Consider the following 24,031-nt stretch of genomic DNA (forward strand, 5'->3'; position numbering starts at 1 on the left):
TCGATGAACTAATTCTAAAATTTCTATGGAAAGGCAAAAGACTCAAAATAGCCAACACTATATATTAACGAAGAACAAAGTCAAAAGACTGACACTACCCAACTCCAAGACTGATTATAAAGCTACAGCGCAGGTAGTCCCTGACTTATGACAGGGTTCCATTCTCACGACTCCACCGTAAGTTGGTTCTGACATAAGCTGAATATCTTTTTTTTTTTAGTTTTCACTATTATTACCTTTTCACTATAAATCTGATCTTTGAACACCTGCAAATGAACATCTAAGAACAGTAACATCAGCAAATTACGCACTGCAGCACTGTACATAGTACACAGTACTAACAATAAGATGTACACACACACATAAAAAACAGACAGTTGTAAGTGTAGTTCGTCGTAACTTGAAAATATCGTAAGTCAGGGTCTACCTGTAATCAATATAGTGTTGTACTAGTGAAAGAAGAGACAAAGAGATAAACGGAACAGAATAGAGACGCTCAGAAATAGACCCATATGAGTACAGTCAACTGATCTTTGACAAAGGAACAAAGGCAATTCAATTAAGACAGTTTTCTACAAATGACGTTGGAACAACTGGACAATCATATGCAAAAAAAATGAATCTAGACACTGACCTTACAGCTGTCACAAAAATTAATTCAAAATAGACTGTAGACCAAAATGTAAAATGAAAAGCTATAAAACTTCTAGAAGATAACACAGGAGAAAATCTACATGACATTGGGTTTGGCAATGAGTTTTTAGATACTACACCAAAAGCATGATCCACGAAAAGAAAAAATTGGTAAGTCAGATTTTACTAAAATTAAAAACGTCTGCTCTGCGAAAGACGTTGTTAAAACAATTCAAAGACAAACCACGGACAGTGAGAAAATACTTGGAAAACATATATGATAAAGGGCTTGCATCAAAAATATGCAAAGAACACTTAAAATTTAACAATAAGAAAAATAAACAATGCAATTAAAAAGCGGGCAAAAGATCTCAATAGACACTGGATCAAAGATATACAGATAGCAAGTAAGCATATGAAAAGATGCTCAACATCATATACTATTCCAAAACAAACCCACTGCCACCGAGTCAATTCCGACTCATAGCAACCCCACAGGGATTCCAAAGCTGTAAATTTCCACGGAAGCAGACTGCCACATCTTTCTACCAAGGAGTTGCTTGTGGTTTCAAACCGCTGATCTTTTGGTTAGCAGTCGACTGCTTTAACCACTGCACCACCAAGGATCCTTCATATACCATTAGGGTATTGTAAATTACCATAAAGCAACAATGAGATACCATTACACACCTATTAGAATAGCTAAAATCCAAAACGCTGACAATACCAAATGCTGACAAGGGTGTGGAGCAACAGGAACTCTCAATCATTGCTGATAGGAATGCAAAATGGTACAGCCACTCAGGAAGACAGTTTGGCAGTTTCTTACAAAGCTAAACATAGGCTCACCATTCGATCCAATAACTGTGCTCCTAGGTATTTATCCAAATGAACTGAAAATTTATATCCACACAAAAACCTACACATGAATGTTCATAGCAGTTTTATTCATAATTGCCAAAAACTGGAAGCAACCAAAATATCCTTCAATAGGTGAATGGATGAACAAACTGTAGTACATCCATACAATGGAATATCATTCAGCAATAAAAAGAAATGACTTATCAAGCCACAAACAGATATGGAGGAATTTTAAATGCATATTGTGAAGTGAAAGAAGCCAGTCAGAAAAGGAGACATACTGTATGACTGCAACTATGACATTCTAGAAAAGGTTAAACTATAAGGCAAACATACAGAGATAGTAAAATGTTCCAGTGGTTGCTGAGGCAGGGGGGGAGAAAGGGAGGACAAATAGAGCACAGGGGATTTTTGGGGCAGTAAAACTATTCTATATGATACTGTAATGGTACATGACATTATGAATTTGCCAAAGCCCATGGAACTGTACAATACAAAGACTGAATCTTGTTGTAAACGATGAACTTTAGTTAACACTATTATGAATCAATATTGGTCTTTCAATTGTAACAAATGTACCACACTAACACAAGATGTTAAAAACTGTGGAAACTGTGTGTAGCAGTGGGAGACCAGTGAGGGGGCATATGGGAATTGTCTGTACTATATGCTCAATTTTTCTGTAAACTTAAAACTCTCTAAAATATAGCTTATTGTTTGGGAAAAAAAAAAAGGTTCTTAGTCCTTTACAAATTTCCCTCCTCTTTCCACCTAACCATTGGAATCATCAACCCACCTGGATCAGGTGAAGATCATCTATCTTGCAAGTAATTACCATATCCCTTTAAATTTCCCTTTTCAGATACTTATGTAATGAATGAACAAATGAACACATCACTATTTTCTACTTAGTTAATGGTATCAGTATCTACTGAATCACTCAAGTCAGAAACCAACAGTTATATTTGGCTCCTCCTCTCATACTGCAGGAGTCCTGGTGACACAGTGGTTAAGCACTTGGCTGCTAACTGAAAGGCCAGCAGTCTGAACTCACCAGCTGCTCCGAGGGAGAAAGATGTGGCAGTCTGCTTCCATAAAGATTCATGGTCTTGGAAACACTATGCGGCAGTTCTACTCTATCCTACAGGGTCACTGAGTTGGAATCAACTTGATGGCAATGGGTTTGGTTTGGTTTTGGGTCCTCTCATATTAAATCACCACACTACACCCTTTTGACTGTACCTCTAAAATTTCTCTCAGATTTGTCCTGTTTCATTCTAACACTACTGCCATCCCACCACTCTTTTGAAATACCATACACCTATGCCATTGTTTTCCTTCTGCTTGACTTCACAGTAAGTTGTTCTTCTTTTTTTAAAACAAATATTCTTTTTGCTCCGTACTTCCTGCCACATCCACAGAAGCCTATGTCTGTATCAGCACTATCCTAACTTACCTTTCTGTTCATCTTCTCTCCTACCTTCAACCTATTTCTCACACTATAAGCAGAATTATATCTTCATAAAGTGCAGATCTAGTTGTTTTATTTAATTTTAAGGCATTTAAAGAATTCTAAATGCCACTCACACACTCATTTTTTTTTTCTTTTTTCAAATTTACCTAAAACTGAAAAGGTGGTCTGATTCACACTGGACTCCAGCTCTATCAGCAGTGATAATGCCACAAAGGTTTTATATAGCTAATTAATTTATGGAAACAATGCCTTGACTTTTACCCAAAAACCAATTTTGTAATAAACTCTTATTTGTGTAATTCTAAATCGTTTACTGGATACATGAATCAATGGAACGAAAATAATAATGCTTTCAATATCAAGATATTTTATAAATATGTACAAATTTAAAGGTTTCTCATGGATATGAAAAGAAATAGGAAAAAAAGCTTATGAGATTTTCATGTTTCGAATTTCTTTATTTTAAGTTCTCGTGCAGTTTTTAAGGCTCATCAGAATCCCCTTTAAGGTTTAACAGAATCTGCTATCTGGGTTGCTTTCTAGATGCTTCTAAATTAATCAAATGCTATAAACGCTATAAATCTTTTATCTGCCTTTTCCCAGGAATCTCAGAAGACAGGTGTAGACAAGAACAGAAAGGCATGTTGTAATCTGTAATTTCTTCTCTCTCCCTTCTGCCTCAACCTCTACTAGTGGGTGCAGGGGTATGCTTCTAAGAAAGTTGTTATTAGAGAAACACTGATATGGGTTACCTCCTTAGGATGTATGTCTCTGTTTGGGCTAAAATGAGCAAGTAACCATGAGCAGAATTCTTAGGATACCTGCTTTAGTGATGAAGTCATTATAGCACAGATTGCCAGCGTCTGAAGTGATGAACATAATCCAGCAATCAGCAGAGCTGAGGGACATCCTCTCCTGCTTTCCCCCAGTGAAGACCAACCTGTTTTCAAATATGGAATTGTAGGGGACGCAGAGCCAACATGGCACTACAGACAGAAGCACCATGCCATCCCTCCACAGCAAAGACCCGAAAAACTAAGTAAAACAGAGACAAACGTCAATCCTGGAACCCTAAGCATCAAATGAAGAGATAAAGAATTCAACCAAGCACTGAATGGAATAAGAAACTGACAAAGAACAGACAGCAAGGAGAGATACAGAGTGGAGGTCCCCTATCAGCTAATGCAGCATGGATTTAGCTTGGACTCCTCAGCCACTGAGATCGGTAGACAGGGAGTACGGGAAGGCAGCTTCATGGTGCTCTAAAACAGGAGACAGAGCACCCAGTAACTAGCAATACACGCTTTCCCATCCCCTATCCTTCTTCCCCCTGCTTGGCCTCTCCCACTTCCTAGCAGGCCGCAGTTGCTTAGCCAGGGAGGCACTGGCTTCATGTCGCTTGGATTTGCCCCACCCACACCAGCCAGCTCCTTCACTGCCATTTTTTTGTTGCTGCTGTTGCTTTTTTCAGCTTCTTTTGGCTTCCTCTCTCTCTCTCACCTCTTGCCCTTCCTTTCTGTTGAACACCTGGCTCTGTGTGCCATCTCTACTTCTTCCTGACAGGCTGTGAGGTGTTGCTTGGCTGGGGAACTACTTCCCTGGTCCATACCGCCACACCAGTGGGATCCCTGCAGGCCTTTTTTTATTTTTCTCTTTGTTTATCTTCATTTCTTGGTTTCCTGTCTCTCTCTACTTTCCTTCTTTTCCTGTCTCCGGAGTACCTGGCGCTGTGTGCCATGTCTGCCCATTCTAGACGGGCTGTGCCTTGCAGCTTGGAAGCCACTTCCCCAGTCTGTGCCACCATGCTGGGGGGATCTCTGGGGCATTTTTTTTTTTATCTTTTTCTTTTTTCCTTATTGTTTTTCTTCATGTCTCAATTTGTTGTCTATCTCTACTTTCCTTCTTTTCCTGTCTCCTGAATACCTGGTGCTGTATACTATCTCCATCCCTCTAGACAGGCTGTGCAGTGTCTAGCAGCTTGGGAGCCACTTTCCAAGTCTGCACTGCCAAGCCAGTGGGCTCCTTTGGGAATTAGTTTTTCTTTTTTCTCTCTGTCTACCATCTTTCTTCTTTTTTCCTGAACACCTGGCAACGTGTGCCATCTCTGCTCCTTCTAGACGGGCTGTGCAGTGCTGCAGGGCTGGGGAGCCACTTCCTCGGTCCATGCCACCGCACCAGTGGGCTCCCTCGGGACATCTTTTTTTTTTTTCCCTTTCTCTCTTCTTTTCTTTTCTCCAGTTCTTCTCTCCCTCTACCTTCCTTCCTTACCCTTCTCCTGAACACGTGGCACCGTGTGCCATCTCCACTCCTTCTTGACGGGCTGCACAGTGCCACTAGGTCGGGGACCCACTTCCAGTGGGCTCCCTTGGAGTATTGTTTTTCTTTATTTCCCTTATTCTTTTTTTTCTCGGTTTCTTGTCTTTCTCTACATTCCTTCCATTCTTTTATCCTGACCACCTAGCCACGTGTGCCTTTCTCTCTCCTTTTTCTCTCTCTCTCCCTTCCTTCCTTTCTTCCATCCATCTAGCTGTGTGTGCCATATCTGTCCCTTCTTGATGGGCTGTGCCTCACTGCCTGGCTAGAAAGCCACTGGCACATGGCTTCCCAGGGTCTGCACCACTCCAATGGCAGGTTCCGTCAGCACTTTTTTTTTTGGAGCGCTTAGCTCCACACAGCACAACCTCAACCCTCCCTATCTGTACTGTGTGCTGAACATCACACCCCCGAGCAGTACAGACATGGTTTACTGATCCTGCCCTTCAATGACCCCTGGCCCCGCCCTGTCGGCCCACCTACATGTCACAAACAACCCACCCCAGCCCCACCCCTTCCACTGGAGCTGCCCTGCTGCACCATAGCTGAGTGACTGGCCCTGCCCATTGGACAAGGTGGTGAGAAGTATCGTGCCCAAAGGCCCACCTGCTCAGACACAACCAAATAAAACAAAAAAACAGGATGAAACAAACAAATCTAAAATCAATAAACAAAGAAAATAACTACTGAATGTCCCGAAGACAGCAGACAATATCAAAACATATTAAAAAAACAGGACAGGATGGTTCCAGAAGGTCAAAATACCAGATGACCTTCCAGTAGAAGAAAAGGCACTGGAACTACCTGATAGGGAATTCAAATCTCTAATACTGAGAGCTATCCAAGAGTTGAAGGAAAAAGCAAACAAAAATGAGGAAAAAACAGACAAAATCGTGGAAAAGACAGACAAGACGATGGAAAAATTCAGGAAAATAATACAGGAAGAAAATGTCAAAATAAATTCACAACTAGTAAACATACAAAAACAGCAATTAGAAACCTGAAAGATAAACAACAAGATTTCAGAAATGGACAGTGTCATAGAAGGTCTGAGGAACAGGTTTGAAACAATGGAAGACAGAATCGGCGAAACTGAAGACAAATACTTGGACATCACTTCGCTTGAGGAAAAATCAGAAAAAGGATGAAGAAAAATGAAGAAACCCTGAGAACTAAGTGGGATAAAATCAAAAGCAAAAATCCGCGAGTGATCAGTGTTACAGAACAGGGGGAGAAAACAGAAAATACAGGGAGGATCACTGAAGAATTGCTGATAGAAAACTTCCCTAATATCATGAAAGATGAAAAGCTGACCATCAAAGAAGCTCAATGAACCCCATACAGAATAGACCCCAAAAGAAAATCACCAAGGCATATGATAATCACACTTGCTAAAACCAAAGACAAAGAAAGAATCCTGAGAGCAGCTTGAGAAAAACGAAAAGTCACATACAGAGGGGAAACAATAAGACTAAGGTCTGATTACTCCGCAGAGACCACGCAGGCAAGAAGCCAATGGGATGACATATATAAAACCTTGAAAGAAAAAAATTGCCAGCCACGAATAATATATCCTGCAAAACTATCGTTCAAATATGATAATGAAATTAGAACACTTCCAGAGAAGTGGAAATTAAGGTAATATGTAAAAACCAAACCAAACTTACAAGAATTATTACAGGGAGTCCTTCAGTTTGAGAACAAACAACAGCAGATGACAGCCTCAATATAGGACGCAAGACTGTACCAGCCAGATACCAAGCTAGGTAATGAACTCTCAAGGATTGATCAAAACTAAAAGATTTACAACAGGGAATCAGAGAGGTTAATCTGTAAATGACAACAATGTCAGAACAATAAAAGAGGGAATAAACGGTGTAGGCATAGACCTTCTAATGGAGAGGAAGGCAAGGTGATACCAAGTAATAACAGACTGGTTCAAACCTAGGAAGATAAGGGTAAATTTCAAGGTAACCACAAAGAAAGTTAACAAACCCACTCATCAAAATAAAGAAGAAAAACATAAAGTCTCGGTAAATACAAAATCTACAAAAACAAACAAAATGAAAAAAAAACCCAAAAGGAATTCAGCCAGCACAGGAGAGTAACAGGAACAAAGAAAATGTCAGCGCCACAAAAAAAAAGCACTACAAAGTGACAGCAATAAACTCACATCTATCAATAATGACACTGAACGTAAACGGCCTAAATGCACCCATAAAGAGACAGACAGTGACAGAATGGATAAAAAAACAGGATCCATCAATATGCTATCTACAAGAGACACATCTTAGAAACGAAGACATAAATTTATTAAAAATCAAAGGATGGAAAAAAATATATCAAGCAAACAGCTACCAAAAAAGAGTAGGAGTGGAAATACTAATCTCAGATAAAATAGACTTTAAAACAAAATCCACCATAAAAGACAAAGAAGGGCATTATATAATGATTAAAGGGACAATCCATCATGAAGACATAACCATAATAAATATTGATGCACCCAATGACAGGGCTCCAAAATATATAAAACAAACTCTAATGGCACTGAAAAGAGAAATTGACAGTTCCACAATAATAGTAGGAGACTTCAACACATCACTCTCGGTAAAGGATAGAGCATCTAGAAAGAAACTCAACAAACATACAGAAGATCTAAAGGCCACAATTTGCCAACTTGACCTCACAGACATATATAGAACACACCACCCAACAGCGGCAAAGTACACATTCTTTTCCAACGCACATGGAACGTTATCCAGAATAGACCACATCTTAGGTCAAAAAGCAACCCTCAACAAAATCCAAAACACTGAGATAATACAAAGTATCTTCTTTGATCACAATGTCATCAAAGTAGAAATTAGTAACAGGAAGAGCAAGGAAAAAAAATCAATTACATTGAAACTGAATAACAGAAGAAATCAAAGATAGAATCAAAAAATTCCTAGAATCAAACGAGAATGAAAACACATCATACCAAAACCTCTGGGACACAGCAAAGGCAGTGCTCAGAGGTCAATTTACAGCAATAGATGCACACATCCAAGAAGAAGAAAGGGACAAAACCAAAACATTAGCTACACAACTTGAACAAACAGGAAAAAAACAGCTAAAGAAGCCCACAACCACCAGAAGAAAGGAAATAATAAAGATCAGAGCAGAAATAAATGAAATAGAGAATAGAAGAACAGCAGAAAGAATCAACAAAACCAAAGGTTGGTTCTTTGAAAGGATCAACAAAATCGACAAACCACTGGCCAAATTGACAAAAGAAAAACAGGATAGGACGCAAATAACCCAAATGAGAAATGAAATGGGGGACATTATAATAGACCCAACTGAAATAAAAAGGATCATAACAGAGTACTATGAAAAACTATACTCTTAACAAATTTGAAAACCTAGAGGAAATGGACAAATTTCTAGAAACACACTACCTACCCAAACAAACACAAAATGATGTTAAAAATATGAACAAACCCGTAACAAGAGAAGAGATTGAAAACGTAATAAAAAAAACTCCCATCAAATATGGAATTGCTCTCAATATTCAGGGACAGGCAGGACTAGAGTGAAAAAAGTGAGCCATCTAGAGAACAAAATTTAAAGTGGCACCCACCCCATACTTACACAATCGTGACAGTGAGTAGTAGCTCTTTAAATTTTGCGCCCTATGGGTCTTGCTTCCCACAACATAGTTCAAGCCCGAATATCACTTCAGTATATTTGTGAATGAATGTTCAAAGGAAAATTTACCTTTATTCTCAAATTTTTTTTTCAGAAGGGTACTTTTTATGCTTTGGTTCAAAAGGGTTTAAGAAAGAATTTAGTTCTACATACTTAATACTTCATCAGTTATCTCCACTAAGAATTCCAAAATAACTATCCAAGTGTGTACATGGTATTTGAGGATGTGAGGGAAGACACTCTTGTTCCTAAAGTACTTTCTCTGTTGCTGATTAACAGAAAAAATAAACTGTTCAAATTCTTCTTAAGCCTTACATGGAAATTTTTTACACTTAAATAACTTTAACTATTAAAATGACAATTTATAAGCAAGAGAATCATTACTCTAAACTCTGGGGAAAAAAAAAAATTCCCTGCTGAAGTAATTTAGGTAAACAAACTCATTTGCATAAGGGTTACTTTTTCCTCCTCTTGTTAAATCCTCAATCCAAAAGGAAAAACAAACAGAATTCTAAATCAAATTTAAAGAGATGATTTAAGTATTAGAATGCTTCCAAAACACAAAGGTAATTAAACACAAATCTTAAGAATTTTAGCTTTTGAAGAAAGCACTGATTAAAAGATAGAAAACCTCTTCCAATTTTGCTTATTAAAAGAAAATAATTCTTACCAGATAAAGCAGAAAGGTGTGCAGCCCTGTTCCAAGCCCAACAGAAGACAAAATTCCTAAGCCTATCCAGTAGGCATACAAAAGAAATTGTTTCTCTATGCGTCGTACATACTGAAAAACAAAAAGGTGAAAAAAAAATCTGAATTCTCTAAACAGCAATGTGGTATTTAAAAGCAACCATCAAAATAGCATAGAAGTTCCAAATAGGAAGAAAACATTAAGATTAAAAATCCACTGAAGAGGCCTAATTCCTTCATTAATATGCAATGGCAGAGATGGGCAAAAAATGTGTCCAACTGGAATAAAGGTTTTGTTTCTAAACTTTTAAAGTCCTACTGTTGTGCTAATATTTACAGGACAAAAGCAAATTACTAACAAGAAAACTATGAGAATAAAAATTTTAAAGGTATTAAAGTTACAAAATCTTTGTTTAAAAAAGCATGACAATACTCAGTGGTAACAGCTGAGCAGTTATTAACATAAGGTTTGTGAAAAGAATACATTCTTGATTATTCAGTCCAAATGGGGATTTATTTCTAGATTCCAGCTTTGGTAAGTAAAGTCAGCAAGCCAGTTCACTGCAAACTCTTAATAGCCCGCATAGACTTCTTAAAAATATAGAAAAGGAATGCATTTAAAACTATAAATAAAATTCTGACTAGAGATAAACTGATTTAAAATACGAAATATCATATAATTTTAGAACTACATGCTATCAGAAGACACTGATGATTTGCTATTTTAATAAAAGTGCTTGACAAAATGTTCTTTTTTCCCCTCAGTAATGTTCTACTTACAGACTACAAGCAAATGAACTTGCCTTTTTAACATTAAGATACTAGTTATAAGATAAATTAAAACACGAAGCCAAGCCTAAGTATGTTGAAGGCAGAAATTCTACAAAACCCACAATAGTCCCATTTTTAAACTATTTGGGACTGGGGAAGGTACAAGAACAGAAACTGAGTTGCTGAACTGCTTACCTGCTGATGTGCTCCTTCAACATAATACGTAGCTATAAGCACAGCAAGCAGTAGTAAAAAAGACACCACAATGCTTTGACGATGCCATAATCTTAAAAATAAACAAACAAAAAAAAAAAACAAATGAAGAAATACTTTGCAGTCTCATTTTCAGGATTCATCACTCTCAAAATACTTTCTTGTTGAAGCAGCTGGGTTATCTAGCCTAGCAACAGAATCAGTTCTTTCTAGGCTGAGCTCTTAACCCTTTTGTACTTAAAAACTGTAACACTCAGCCTCTGAGGGAGGGGGATGCAGAGGGAGGTCAAGGAAAAGTGCATGGGCACAGAACCCAATTTCTTATCAAAAATCTCACCAAAGTCATTCCCTTATACAAAGATCCATCTCGGTTATACCACAGTTTCTAATTTGGAGAGCATTATAGTGTAATGAAAACGGCACTGGCCTTTATGTCAGAGGACCTGGGTCGGAGTCCCTTAAATATTGCCCTTCGAGCAGTCCATTTAACCAATGATTGTGTTTCTTGTCTTTAAAATCATAATAATCATATACCTACTTTACCTTCTTTATAGAGTTGCTGAGAGGATCAAATGAGCCGAAAAATGTTGTAAAATGCCTTATGAACCCTAAACTACAGATAATAACTTGGAAGTGCAAGCCAGAAAATGACAAGGCATGTAAAAGTTCAACTTGCTCTTTTAAAGAGAACACATTTCCATGGCAGAGTCCTCTTCCATTGGCTCAAACTAACAGTAAAAGTGCCGTGTATCCTGAACCTTGTCCTGCTAAACAATCAGTGTAACTAATGTACACAGGCTTGATTTCTCGGGAAGGTGAAGCCAGGAGAAAAAAAAAAATCTTGTTTTTAGTGTTCTTTGCATAAAAGATTCAACATAAAACACTGGTCAACTGTAACAATCCAGTGAGCAAACAGCAATACTTTTCCCTAATCTACTTTGTTTCAAACTACAGAAAGGAGAATATATATATTTCTATGGTAATATTTTACATGAAATAATCTATTTGGATGGAGGAGGTTGCAGAGGGTGGGAGATTACTGAGGCGTTCTAAAATTAGTAAAGAAAATTTATATAAAAGGTAATGGAAGAGTCTTTACTTTGAGGTCCATTCCTTCAAGATTACGAGGATTTCCAGAAAAAAATACTGCAAGGTAATAAGTGGCTGTCTCCACAGGACAATGTTCTGCCTTTCTTCCCGATCCCTCCTCTTCTTTTCATTCATTGAAGAAGGGTCTGAAAAACAACAGTGCAGAAGTTAAATCAGAATTTCTAACATTTATGTTCATTCTTTCCAGGCACTTTCAAAATTAATCCACCTTTCCACATCTGAAAGAACACATATAAATCTCAAACATTCAAACAATGTGATTCAAATCTGGGTCATGCAAGTTTAAACAGTTCAAGTATTAACCTGAGATTACCCCTTCTCTAGAGGAGGCAACCCTTGGAACACAATTCTAATTAATTAACACAGGTGGCCCAATACAAGTGTGCCTGAAATCTGCAATAGAAAGCCCAGAATTGTGGTGTGTCCCCATCACTTAAGCTTCCATGGTAATTAATTTATCCGTATATCTGCCTACCTCTTTCCTTTCTATTAGTGGCAATCTTGCAGGTTACTATTTTTGAAGGCACTGTTGGAGAGAGATGGTACGATGTACTAGCGCTTAGATGCATACTGCATGAAAACAGAATCTTACCCATGCACCAACTAACCACTCACATCATGTCCTAGAACACTGGGAAGTGGCAACTAATCCATACTCAGAAACACCTTAGTGGCTTAAGGAGATGAATTATCATAGCTGCTACTTTTAATCAGTGTGACCTAGAGAACAATTGAGGCAAAAAAGTTTGATCTTTGCCACCTCCCTGAACTGGGGGATATGAGATCATTATGCAAAAGATGTTCTAAAGGAATGGTACTGAAACTTTCGGCAGTCGAATCTGAGGTAGAACTATAGCTTTGGGGAAGATGATGAGTCTGGGCTAGATGCTTCTACCCTACTCTTCTTGCAGTTATTTCATTGTTAGAACACAGTTTTCTACTCTTGTACAATTACAGGCGTAAATCTAAATTGGTCCAACTTCTATGAAGGGCAAAGTGGTTTAGGGCTCAAAATGTGGAGGCAAGCTAGCTGGTTCCAAATCCTGGCTCTGCCACCTACCAGCCATGTGACTTTAGGCAAGTCAGTGAACTTTCCTGTGCCTCAATTTTCTCTACTGTAAAATGGAGGTAACAATGGTACTTACTTTTAGAGTCACTGTAATGACTGAGTTAACATATGTAAAGCTCCCAGAAGAGTTTGACAGTAAGTGCCCAATTAAGGTTAGTTATTATCATCTATCAAAATTATAAATGCACATACACTGTAGCCTAATAATTCCATTTCTTGGAATATATTTTACAGATATACTTTCGTACGAGTAGAATGACTTTTGTACAAGTTTATTCACTGCAGCATTATTTTTAATAGCAAAGGATTATAAACAACTTAAATGTTATCAACAGAGGACAGAGGCATGATTAAATAAAGTATGGTACACTCATACAATGGAATACTACACAGCTGTTATAAAAAAATAAGTTCTTCAAGTAGTTATAGCACAATCTCCGAGAAATACTAAGTAAAAAAACATGGTATAGAAGAGTAAGCATGACATGCTAATACAATGAAACCTGTGAGAGCCGGAACTTGACGGGACTGCTTTGTTTTCCAGTTTTCCGCCTTCGACAGGGTGCAGGCTTACCACTTTTCTATCACTCACTATTAGTGGAAAATATTTTAGTTTTCCTTCTCTGGCAGGTTTTCGCCTTACAAAGGTTCCAGCTTTCACAGGTTTCACTGTATTAATGTAAAATGCAGGGGAGGGGGAAGAGGAAGAATGTACAAATGTAGGTGCTTGCTGAAAGAAAGAACAAATAATGCGCAAAAGCTCCCAGTGGGAAGAGACTGTGACGTATGCGATGCCTATTCCAGAACACTCAAAATGCTTAATGAATATTGTTTGATGACAATTTCTTCATCTTGAAAACTTTAAAGGGTAGAGTAGAAACACATAAAAACATTGACTCTGTATGGAATATAGATGTCTTAATTCCAATGTATTTTCAGCTGAGGGACAAAAAGACCTTTTTTCATCTTCCAATTGAAGTTTTTTCATCCTATACTTGAGGCAGTCAATAAAAATAAAAAGCACTAATGACGGTTTACATAGGCTCTGAGTTCAACTCAAGGTGAAACAATCTAAAATTTATCGAAGATCAAAGTAACTCAAAAGTCACATCAGTGCAACAAAACGTCTTCTTGTAGGCAATGCAGTGATTCAAACAACAGAAACTATTTCAGACAGCTTGCATGTCTTCCAACAGAAGATAGTTTCTGTGATGTAATAATACTATGCTGGAGTATTACTTGCAATGCTTTTGAAATACAAAACAATTTAGAAGTTAAAAAGAAAACCATTACAATTAGCAAAAAAGAAAAATCTTTCATTTTCCTTTCAACACAATAAGGAAAGTTCCTATTTAAATCATCCCCATCAATAAAAGTCATAATTTTTGTGGTACATGTATACATAAGAGTCAAATATACTAAAAAAATTACTACAAATTCCAAATTTGCTTAAATATAAAAATTTATTCATCTCAAACTAAAATTGTTAAATAAATCTACACCAATCACACTGCTGACATTTTGGAAAACTGTGTATTTAGGAATAGTGCAATAAGTAAAATTATAATCTACTTCTAAAGTTACAAACTGGCATAATAAAATTGAACACCGAACAAAGCCTATTAAATACTTACCATACCATAAGGTTAAAAAAGTAATAACCTTGCACCTAGAACATTGCTGATGTGACTGTGGCCAGGCTGCTTGTTATCACGGTGAAAAATCATTTTATAGGCTCTGACCAATAATTTAACTTCCTATGAAGATATTATCAAAAGATAATGAATATCAGAAGTATGGGTAGTCACCGACTTACGACCGATTGAAGTTTCGGTGAAACGCACATACAACCAACCGTCTGTCCTTTTTTGGTACATCTTATTGTTAGTAATATGCTGCAGCATGTAATTTGCTGATGTTATCATTCTCAGATGGTCACTCAATTCTATGACTTACTGTTCAAAACACTGCCAGATTTATAAAGTTACTGATAATAAAAGGCAATAATAACGAAAACCAAAAGAAAAAAAAAATGAGGTATTTGACTTATACTACAACTGACTTATGACACAGTAGTCATATGAACTTCTTGTTAAGTCGGGGACTACTTGTAATGGATTTCTATTTTATTCCAATGAAAAGTGTATCCTTTAAACCAGCAGATCTCCTCTCCAAGCCATCATACTTTACCTGTGAAACTTCCATTATGTTGCTCCTTGTTCATTGCTACATGTCTCTGGTCACAACTTTTTCCATTCTCTGCCATTTCATAGATCAGTAACTCTTGAGGAGCTAAAAAAAGGTGGAGAGTGGGACAGAAAAACTCAGCCATATGTTACATATTCCTGCTTTGCAGCTATAACTGAATAAAACTGAATACAGGAATACCATGGCAGTAACACACCCACATGCTATTTGTATATTTACACTTTTTTCTTTTATAACCAAGATAAAACAGTATTCTTTCTTTTGCTTTTTTCTGTTGTTGTTGTTGAGAATACACACAGCAGAACATACACCAGAACAATTTCTATATGTATAATTCAGTGACACTGATTACACTCTTCAAGCTGTGCAACCCTTCACACATTCTTTTTCCAAATTGTTTCTCCCCCATTAACATATGCTCACTGCCCCTTAAGGTTCCTATCTAATCTTTAGAGTTGCTGTTGTCAATTTGACCCCTGATAGCTCTTAAAGGAGCACAATGCTCAAGGCAGACATTCTTTACTAGTTAAGCTGAACTATTGTTTGGTTTTAAGAAGACTTCAGAGGATGTTTTTGGTGTAAGGTTTAAAGATTATCTCAGGGCAATAGTTTTGGGGGTTCATTTAGCCTCTAGGGCTCCAAAAAGCCTGGATTCCATGGCAATTTGAAATTCTGTTCAGCATTTTCTCCCTTTTGATCAGAATTCTTCTACAGAAATTTTGATCAAAATGCTCAGTAATAGTAGCCAGGCACCATACAGTTCTTCAGGACTCGTGATAAAGGAAGCAGTTGTTCATGGAGGCAATTAGCCACATAGTCCATTTCTTCCTCCTATTCCTGATTATCCTTCTTCGTCTTTTGCTCCAGGAGAACAGAGACCAATTGCTGTGCCTTGGATGGCTACTTGCAAGGTTTTAAGACCCCAGGCACTACGCAATGAACTGGGAGGTAGAACAGAAGCACTAAACACATTATTAGGCCAATTAACTGGGATGTCCCATGAAACTATGACCTTAAACCTTCAAACCAAATCCCAGGAGGTATTTGGTTGTACATAAGCAGCCTCAGCAGCTGATCTTTTTGCTGTTGTTGTAAACATATCACATAATGTTTGCCAAGTTAACTTTTTATAGGTGTACAACTTATTGACAACAGCATAGAATTCTTAACACAAGTAGTAAAAACCTAAAAGCCATGTAGTAGTAACCCTTTTCCAAACAGTCTATTGATTTCTCAGCTTAAAATTTGGAGGTAATTTGTCCATAGGAGGATATCAAGTACTAGCATCTTAAATTACTGATAAGTTTAAGGTCTAGTGTTCTTCTAGTTAATGATTTAATATCATACACACTATTCAAATTTTTCTAGTCTTTCCCAGCCCTTTTAATATCATTAGGAAAAAAGATTATAATACCAAAGATGTCACCAATGGTGACATACATATCCAGGACCACAGAGTAGTTTTATTTAAGAAACAATTCTACTGAAAAAAACAAAAAACATATATGTGTGTATGTATATATACATATATATATACATATGGCATAGAAGATAAAAATTTTTAGATGTTTAAGATTTTAAATACACTGTATATCATGCTTCATATTATAGATATAAATGTTTGTATTTTAAATCACTGTAATACAACATACAAATTCTGCTCACATTAATTATTCTATACAAAAACACCATATTGCCTGTGACTGTGAATAGGATTGCTCAGGTGTTAGTAAAGCAAATCTTCCCACTCAAAAACAGCATCACTTCAACAAAGGCTATAATGCTGAGTCCTAGATACATAACTAAAACTTGACAGACTTTTAATGAGAAACAATCATCATTATCAAAATTAAAACTTTGGCGCTTCAAAGACACCATCTAGAAAGTGAAAAGACAACTCACAGAATGGGAGAAAACATTTGCAAATCATATACTTAATAAGGAAATTGTATCTGTAATATATAAAGAACCCTTACAACTCAATAATAAAGACAATCCAATTAAAAAATGGACAGAGGATCTGAGTAGACATTTCTCCAAAGAAACTATACAAATGGACAATAAGCACATGAAAAAGTGTTCAACATAATTAGCCACCAAAGAAATGACAAATCAAAACCACAATGATTCAACTTCACATCCATAAGGACAGCTGTAATCAAAAACACAGATAATAGTGTTAGTAAGGATGTAAACAAACTGGAATCCTCATACACTGCTGATGGGAATGTAAAACAGTGCAGTTACGTTTCAAAAAGTCTGGCAGTTCCTCAAAATGTTAAACATAGAGTTAATGAGTTAATATATGACTTTGCAATTCCACTTCTAGGTGTATATACCTAGAAGGTATATACCTAAGAGAAAAAAATTTACGTCTACACAAAATCTTGCATACAAATGTTCATGGCAGCATTTTTTTTTTAATAGCCCCGAAGCGGAAACAACCCCCGTCAGCAGATGAATGAACATATACAATGTGGTATATCCATACAATGAGCCCTGGTGGCACAATGGTTAAAGCAATGGACTGCTAACTGAAAGGTCGTCAGTTCGAAACCAGCAGTGGCTCCATGACAGAAAGATGTGGCAGTCTCCTTCCATAAGAGATTTACAGCCTTGGAAACCCTATGGGGTCGCTACGAGTCGGGATTGACTGGACGGCAGTGAGTTTGGTTTAGTTCATATCCATACAATGGAATACTATTCAGACATAAAAAGAAATGAAGTACTCACACACACTATAACATGGATGAACCTTGAAAATATTATACGCAAAAGAAGGCAGTCACGAAAAGACTACATATTACATGATTCCAATTATATGAAATCTCCAGAATAGGCAAATTCATAAACACAGAACGTATATTAGTGGTTGCCTAGGGCTAGGGGGATTCAAGGGAAATGGGGAGTGGCTGTTGACAAGTACTGGGTTTCTTTTGGGGGTGATGAAAATGTCACAAAATTGATTGTGGTGATGACTGCACAACTGTGAGTACACTAAAAACCAGTGAATTGTACAGTTTAGGGTGGTGAATTGTATGGTATGTGAATTATGTCTCAATAAAGCTGATTAAAAAAAAAAGAAATAGTCATCAGCTGGAAGCATCAAAACCTGTAAACATATTTACAGAAAAAGAATAGCATTCTTTGAACTCTAGGAGTCTTTCATTATCTTTATATTTAACAGGAGCCCCAAGCTTAAGAGTATGCTAATGACCAAATAGTTTAAATTTTTTCTGTTTTACCAGCTGATTCAGTGACAGCTCATATTTTTGAGTTACAGAGTTACACCGTTAAGAAACCAAACTCAAGAAATCACTGTATTAAAAAAAAAAAAACCAAACTTGTTGCCGTCGAGTTGATTCCGACTCATAGCAACCATTCATCCAATCATTCAACAAATATTATCTGAATACTCTGTATGTGCCAGAAATCATGCTAGACTTGTATTCAGCAGATTAGAATATAATATGGTCACAGATTCAATCTTTCTGTAATTTAGATGGTGCTATTTTATTCCTTGACTAAACTCTTAACTCAAATCCCTATTTCCAAAATTTATGCCTCATTAAGGAAAACAAGTGAGAAGGTGTATAAATAGACTATGAACGCAGAATACACATTCATCACTCAAACAGACAGTCCCTTCTTTTAGACATAATCCATTTACGGATACCTGTTTTGTTGTCTTCATTTCTCAATAAGCAAATAAAGCATAGGTTTTCATTAGCATATATTGCCCTGGACTAGATGATTAGAAAATTTAAAGTCAGAAATTCTAGATTTGCCACTAACTAGTTGTGTGACCTTGAGCAAGTCTCATTTTCTCTTGGCCTTGATCTCCAGAGTCCACAAAATGAGAGCAATAATTCCCACTTTCAAAAGATAGATGTGAAGATGAAATAGTGTTTGTGTGTGTATGCGCATGTATATATAACTATAAAGAGCAATACATCAAAGTAGTAGGAGGTATATGAAGCAGTAAACTCAGAACTGCCTATACTAGAAAAACAACTTCACAGCACAAGCCCCGCCAGTATGTCAGTGTTGTTTATTTAACAAACATTTAAAAAATACTGGGATCTGTAATGGACACTATCCTTAAGAAGCTCACAGTCTAATAGGGAAGCCAGATAAGCACAAGAAATCAATTAAAATAGAATGAAGTAGGTGTAATAAAATCAATAAATTTTATTAGACTGGAAGACTTTGTATTAATGCAAAGGAAACAGGTTTTAGAGTCTAAGAGATTTGCGTTCAAATCCAAGCTTCACAAGCAAATATTTTATGAGCTTGGAGAAGTTTCTAAATCTCTCTAAACATCAGCTTCTTTGATCTGTATGGCAATGTGTATAATATACTAATACACTGTCTCCCCTTGGTATGAATTCAATATATACTAGCTATAATGATGAAGAAGAAAGTAACCATGGGAACTCCGAGGACCATACATTCAGAAGAGTGCAAAGATGCTGAAAGTTTGATTCTGCAATTTAAGTCACAGTTTTGTGCAGATGTAAAAAGACAATGTTGATCAAGCAATTTCACAAAAAGAAACATGAAGTTATTTTGTGAAAATCTGTAAGATGAGAGCATCAAAATAGGTTCGCGAAATATAAATCTATTCCACAAATCTGTACTTTTTGGGTTTTATTAATAAAATCAACAGAGGATGTTTGAAATGGAAATGGAACATGTAATAAAGGATTAAAGATTTTCCACCTCCCAGCCATTTAACTTAAGTTCTAGAAATACTTAAAATGTGTCGGTTCATATTCAGTGAAATCTATAGGCAATTCCTTTCAGAGATGAACATTCACCTAAATCACAATAAATAAAATTTAACTAATTTGTGGTAAGAAGATGAACAGGGCACAAAAGGACTTGTATTATAAAGAAAATGTTCTAAAACCTTTCCTCCTGCAAAACACTCTTATTTTTCCCTATTTGCTCTTTCTCAAAGTGTCATCTTCAAGAGAGAAAAGAGTTTTATCCAAAACAATTTGGGTCCATTGGAGTTCTTCCTTATAACAATGGTATTATGCAATTATTTGAAGTTTTTGTTTTTAAGATATTTCAACAGAAATTTTCATTTTAGCAAATAATGTGTTCTTACACAATGTGCTTAAAAAGAAAACAGCCTATTGACATTTTCTTCTCAAAAATTCTCTCTAGAAAACAAAACAATAGCCTGGAATTTTATTTTGTAAGAAATAATTTAGGGAGCTAAGTCACTTTTCTTTTATTCAGTCTACTTCTTCACAAACAAAATAAATTCACAGTTTTAAAAACAACTTTTCAAAAACATTTACAGTTTCCAGAAGAAAGAACTATAAAAGTAAAATCAGCTTTTCAGAACCACTGGGGTTCTAAATAGTTAAGCTTATAAAAGAACCAAAACTTTTTTGTATTTTAACCATTTACGATGGAGAGGTTTTGAAAGTATATTACATTATTCTTTCTCTTTTCAAATTCCTCTGAAAACATCCTTAATTCCTTTACCCTTCTCTTCCTTAATCACACACACACACTGCAAAACTTATGGTCCACCTGTCTGAGCAACTGAACATAACTGGTGAAGGAAAAAAAGAAAAATCAAACAACTGCACAGCTACTTTCCAACAAATATTTATTAAGTGCCCACTATGTGCGGGCATTATTTGAAATGTCAAATCTCAAACCTCAAACTGATCCTCATTCCTACTAGTAAATTCTTTCTCACTCTCACACACTATTTAATTCCTTGTTCTCTCTCTCTCCTCAAACTTCGTACCTCACTTCCTCTCTTCTTATTCTCAGCCACTGACTTAATTTCATTTTATTATCAAGCAAATAGAAAGCAGAGGGGATTTCTCCAATCTTTCTACCACTAAATCTACAAAATCACCCATTAGCCTTCTCTTTTTACAACTAGGGCAGTGTCCTCCACCTACCAAAGGCCATTATGTCAAGATACATTCTGTATAGTATATCACTTCCTCTCGTCTTCCCAGGAAACTTTTCAGTCATCTCTGTCATCAATCTTTCCCCCTTTATTGGATCATTCTCATCAGCAAAGAATCATGGTCCAGTATTTCCCATTTTTAAGCCCTTCTTCACAGACAGATTTCTCAAGAGTTGCCTCCATACATACAGACTCCATTTCATCATCTCCAAATTTCAATATAACTTCTGTCCCAACAAATCAACAGAAATTGCTTTTGTCAAAGTCACCAATGACCTTCATGACATCACACTGAACCTCTTACCTTCACTGAACGTAACTAACTACTCCCTTTTTCTTAAAATACTCTTAGTCTCTCCTGATTCCTATGTCTCTGGAACCAGAAAGCTCCTCCTCCTGCTCTACATGCTACTGTTGTTGTTAGGTGCCATCGAGTCAATTCAGATTCATACCAACCCTACAGGACAGAACAGAACTGCCCCATAGAGTTTTCTAGGCTGTAATCTTCACAGGAGCAGATCGCCAGGTCTTTTCTCCCTCAGAGGCAACAGTGGGTTCAAACCACAGACCTTTTGGTTAGCAGCCGAGCACTTAACCACTGCGTCACCAGCACTCGTTCTCTAAATGTTAGAGTTCTTCAAAGGCTGGTCCTAGGCTCCTTTTTGTTTTGTTTACATTCTTTCTCTAATGATGTCATCTATTCACTTAGCCTTAAATATTCTCTACATACTGCCCCATACTACTGCTTTCAAAAGCAAAACCTACTTGTACTTCAGAACAAGTAATCAGATCACAGATGGGATCTTAAAGGGCATTTAAGCCAACTATACTCCTACAATTCAGAGATAAAGAAACTGGGTCCCAGAGACTAAGTGACTTGTACAATGTCACAAAACAGATCAGTGATAAACCTGGAGGTAGGATCCAGATATGGGGTGGTCTCATAGTAGGCAGGAAGTCCCTAGGTGGTACAAACAGTTAAGTGCTAGCCAAAAGGTTGGCAGTTCGAACCCACCCAGAGAAGCCTTGGAAGACAGGCCTCATGATCTGCTTCCGAAAGGTCACAGCCTTCAGAACTCTACAGAGCAGTTCTACCCTGCACACATGGTGTCGCCACAAGTCGGAAACAACTCGACGGCAACTAACAACAATGGCAGATATATGGGAGTGATGCCCATCAAAGCACATATGATCAGGGACCTATCCTCTCCTAACAGTCCAAAGTGGAACCTTTTGTTTATTGCTTTGGGAGATTCAGTAATTTAGTTTGGCATTGTTTTTGCAGTACAAATGTGGCTAATGTTTAAAATGAATGGATTATTGTAGTCTTAGCACTGGATACACAGCCTACAAAGAACCTTTGTAAGCAAATTTCAGCAGTGGTTTCTGAGCACTTCTGCCCAAGTCAAAAATAAAATGTATTTTAGTGTTAACCATTTATTTTAAATGCTTCTTCTGCATTTAAAATCTGCTAGTTACAGTCTTTTTATTTTTAGGAGCTCCCAGTTATCTAGTTTCTCTTCTAGTGTTTAGTTACAGCCTTTTTAAAAAATTTACCCTTTTATAGTTTTGTTTTACATTGTGATTCTGAGTTGATTTCTACACTGATAGAGCCTTATCAACGTAACAAACAGACCCTATTCCCAAAAGGGATTACATCCACAGGTATAGGGGCTAGGATTCCAAAACATAATTTGGGGGGCAGGGGACAAAATTCAATCCATAATATTCCGCCCTTTGCTCCCCCAATTTCATATCTTTACCACATGCAAAACACATTCACCCTATCACATCATCCTCAAAGTCTTATCCCATTCCAGCATCAACTCTAAGTCCAAAATCTCAACTTCTTAACCAGCTAATTCGAGTATGATTCTGGGCATGTTCCATCCTGGGGCAAAACTCCTTTCCATTAGTGGACCTGTGAAACCTAAAATACAAGTAATCTGCTTCCAAAGTACAATGGTTGGACAGGCACAAGGTAGACATTCCCATTCCAAATGGGAGAAATTAGAAGAAAAGAAGGAGTCACAGGTACCAAGCAAGTACAAAGCCAAGCAGGGCACTGACCCTTATCTCTCACTACTGCAATGGACTCCTAAATTCTCTACAATTCTCTTCTTGTCCCCTTCAATTCATCCTTCACACATAAGCAAGAGTGAATGTCTTAAAAATCATATACTTCCCTACTTAAAACTGTAGAATGACTTACTACTGCATTCAGATCAAATCCAAGCTTATTTCCATGGCCTGCAAAACCCTACATGACCTGTGCCCTGCCTATTTTCCTACCTCATCTCATACCACTGCATTCCATGTTCACTGTGCTCCAGCAACACTAACTTTCTCTGTTTATAACATTTATTACACTGTGCTTATTCTTTCATTTCTGTATTTATTTATTTTTCTGTTAGGAATATATGTGTGTCAAGAACATATGTCTCTCTTGGTTCCCACTGTTTTTCCCAGAACCAGGTGTAAGGACTGAGACACAGATGTCTGTTCACTCACTGGATGAATGACCAGATAAGGCAATAGATTTCACAGCAAAATGATCTTACCATGGAAAGAAAATTGGTGCTAGAAGACATCATTAAACATCAAAAGAATGATTGGTTTCAATTTTCAAATTCTGTTTTATGGCTTCCACAGATAATGTTAAACTGTTAACAGTAATACAAAAACGTTGAGAGAATGGCCAACAAGAATACCTCATTTGGTTAAGAATCTCACATACAGTGTAAAATATTCACAAAATGAAATATTTATTTACTGAGCCTTCATTAATAAAGAGCAAACAATAATCAAGTAAGGAGCTACATAAAGACATGCTTTCAAAAGACTGGGAAATAGTTGTTAGCAACTGCTCAGCAGGCCACATGATGATCATGATCATGATCACAATGATGGTTAACTATATGCCAGACACTATTCTAAACGCTTTACTTTTATCCATTTACTCCTCACTTCACTGTCTAGGGGAGCCCTCGTGGTATAGTGGTCAAGAGCTACGGTTGCTAATCAAAAGGCTGGCAGTTTGAATCCACCAGCTGCTCCT

At 37.0% G+C, this 24,031-nt stretch overlaps 1 protein-coding gene across 1 annotated transcript in view; it reads right to left on the minus strand.

Annotated features, from left to right (window-relative positions):
- The window catches only part of VMP1 (vacuole membrane protein 1), a 119,978-nt gene that overhangs the window by 91,080 nt on the left and 4,867 nt on the right, over positions 1-24,031 (minus strand). The window contains exons 2-5 of the mRNA XM_004377856.3: positions 15,012-15,113; positions 11,742-11,877; positions 10,625-10,715; positions 9,642-9,752 (exon numbers count right to left, since the gene is read on the minus strand). Coding sequence (XP_004377913.1) covers positions 9,642-9,752; positions 10,625-10,715; positions 11,742-11,877; positions 15,012-15,087 — 414 coding nt within the window. The 5' untranslated portion in view covers positions 15,088-15,113. The remainder of the gene's footprint in view (positions 1-9,641; positions 9,753-10,624; positions 10,716-11,741; positions 11,878-15,011; positions 15,114-24,031) is intronic.

Source organism: Trichechus manatus, unplaced genomic scaffold (genome assembly GCF_000243295.1).
Source record: "Trichechus manatus latirostris isolate Lorelei unplaced genomic scaffold, TriManLat1.0 scaffold00054, whole genome shotgun sequence".
Lineage (NCBI taxonomy): Eukaryota > Metazoa > Chordata > Mammalia > Sirenia > Trichechidae > Trichechus > Trichechus manatus.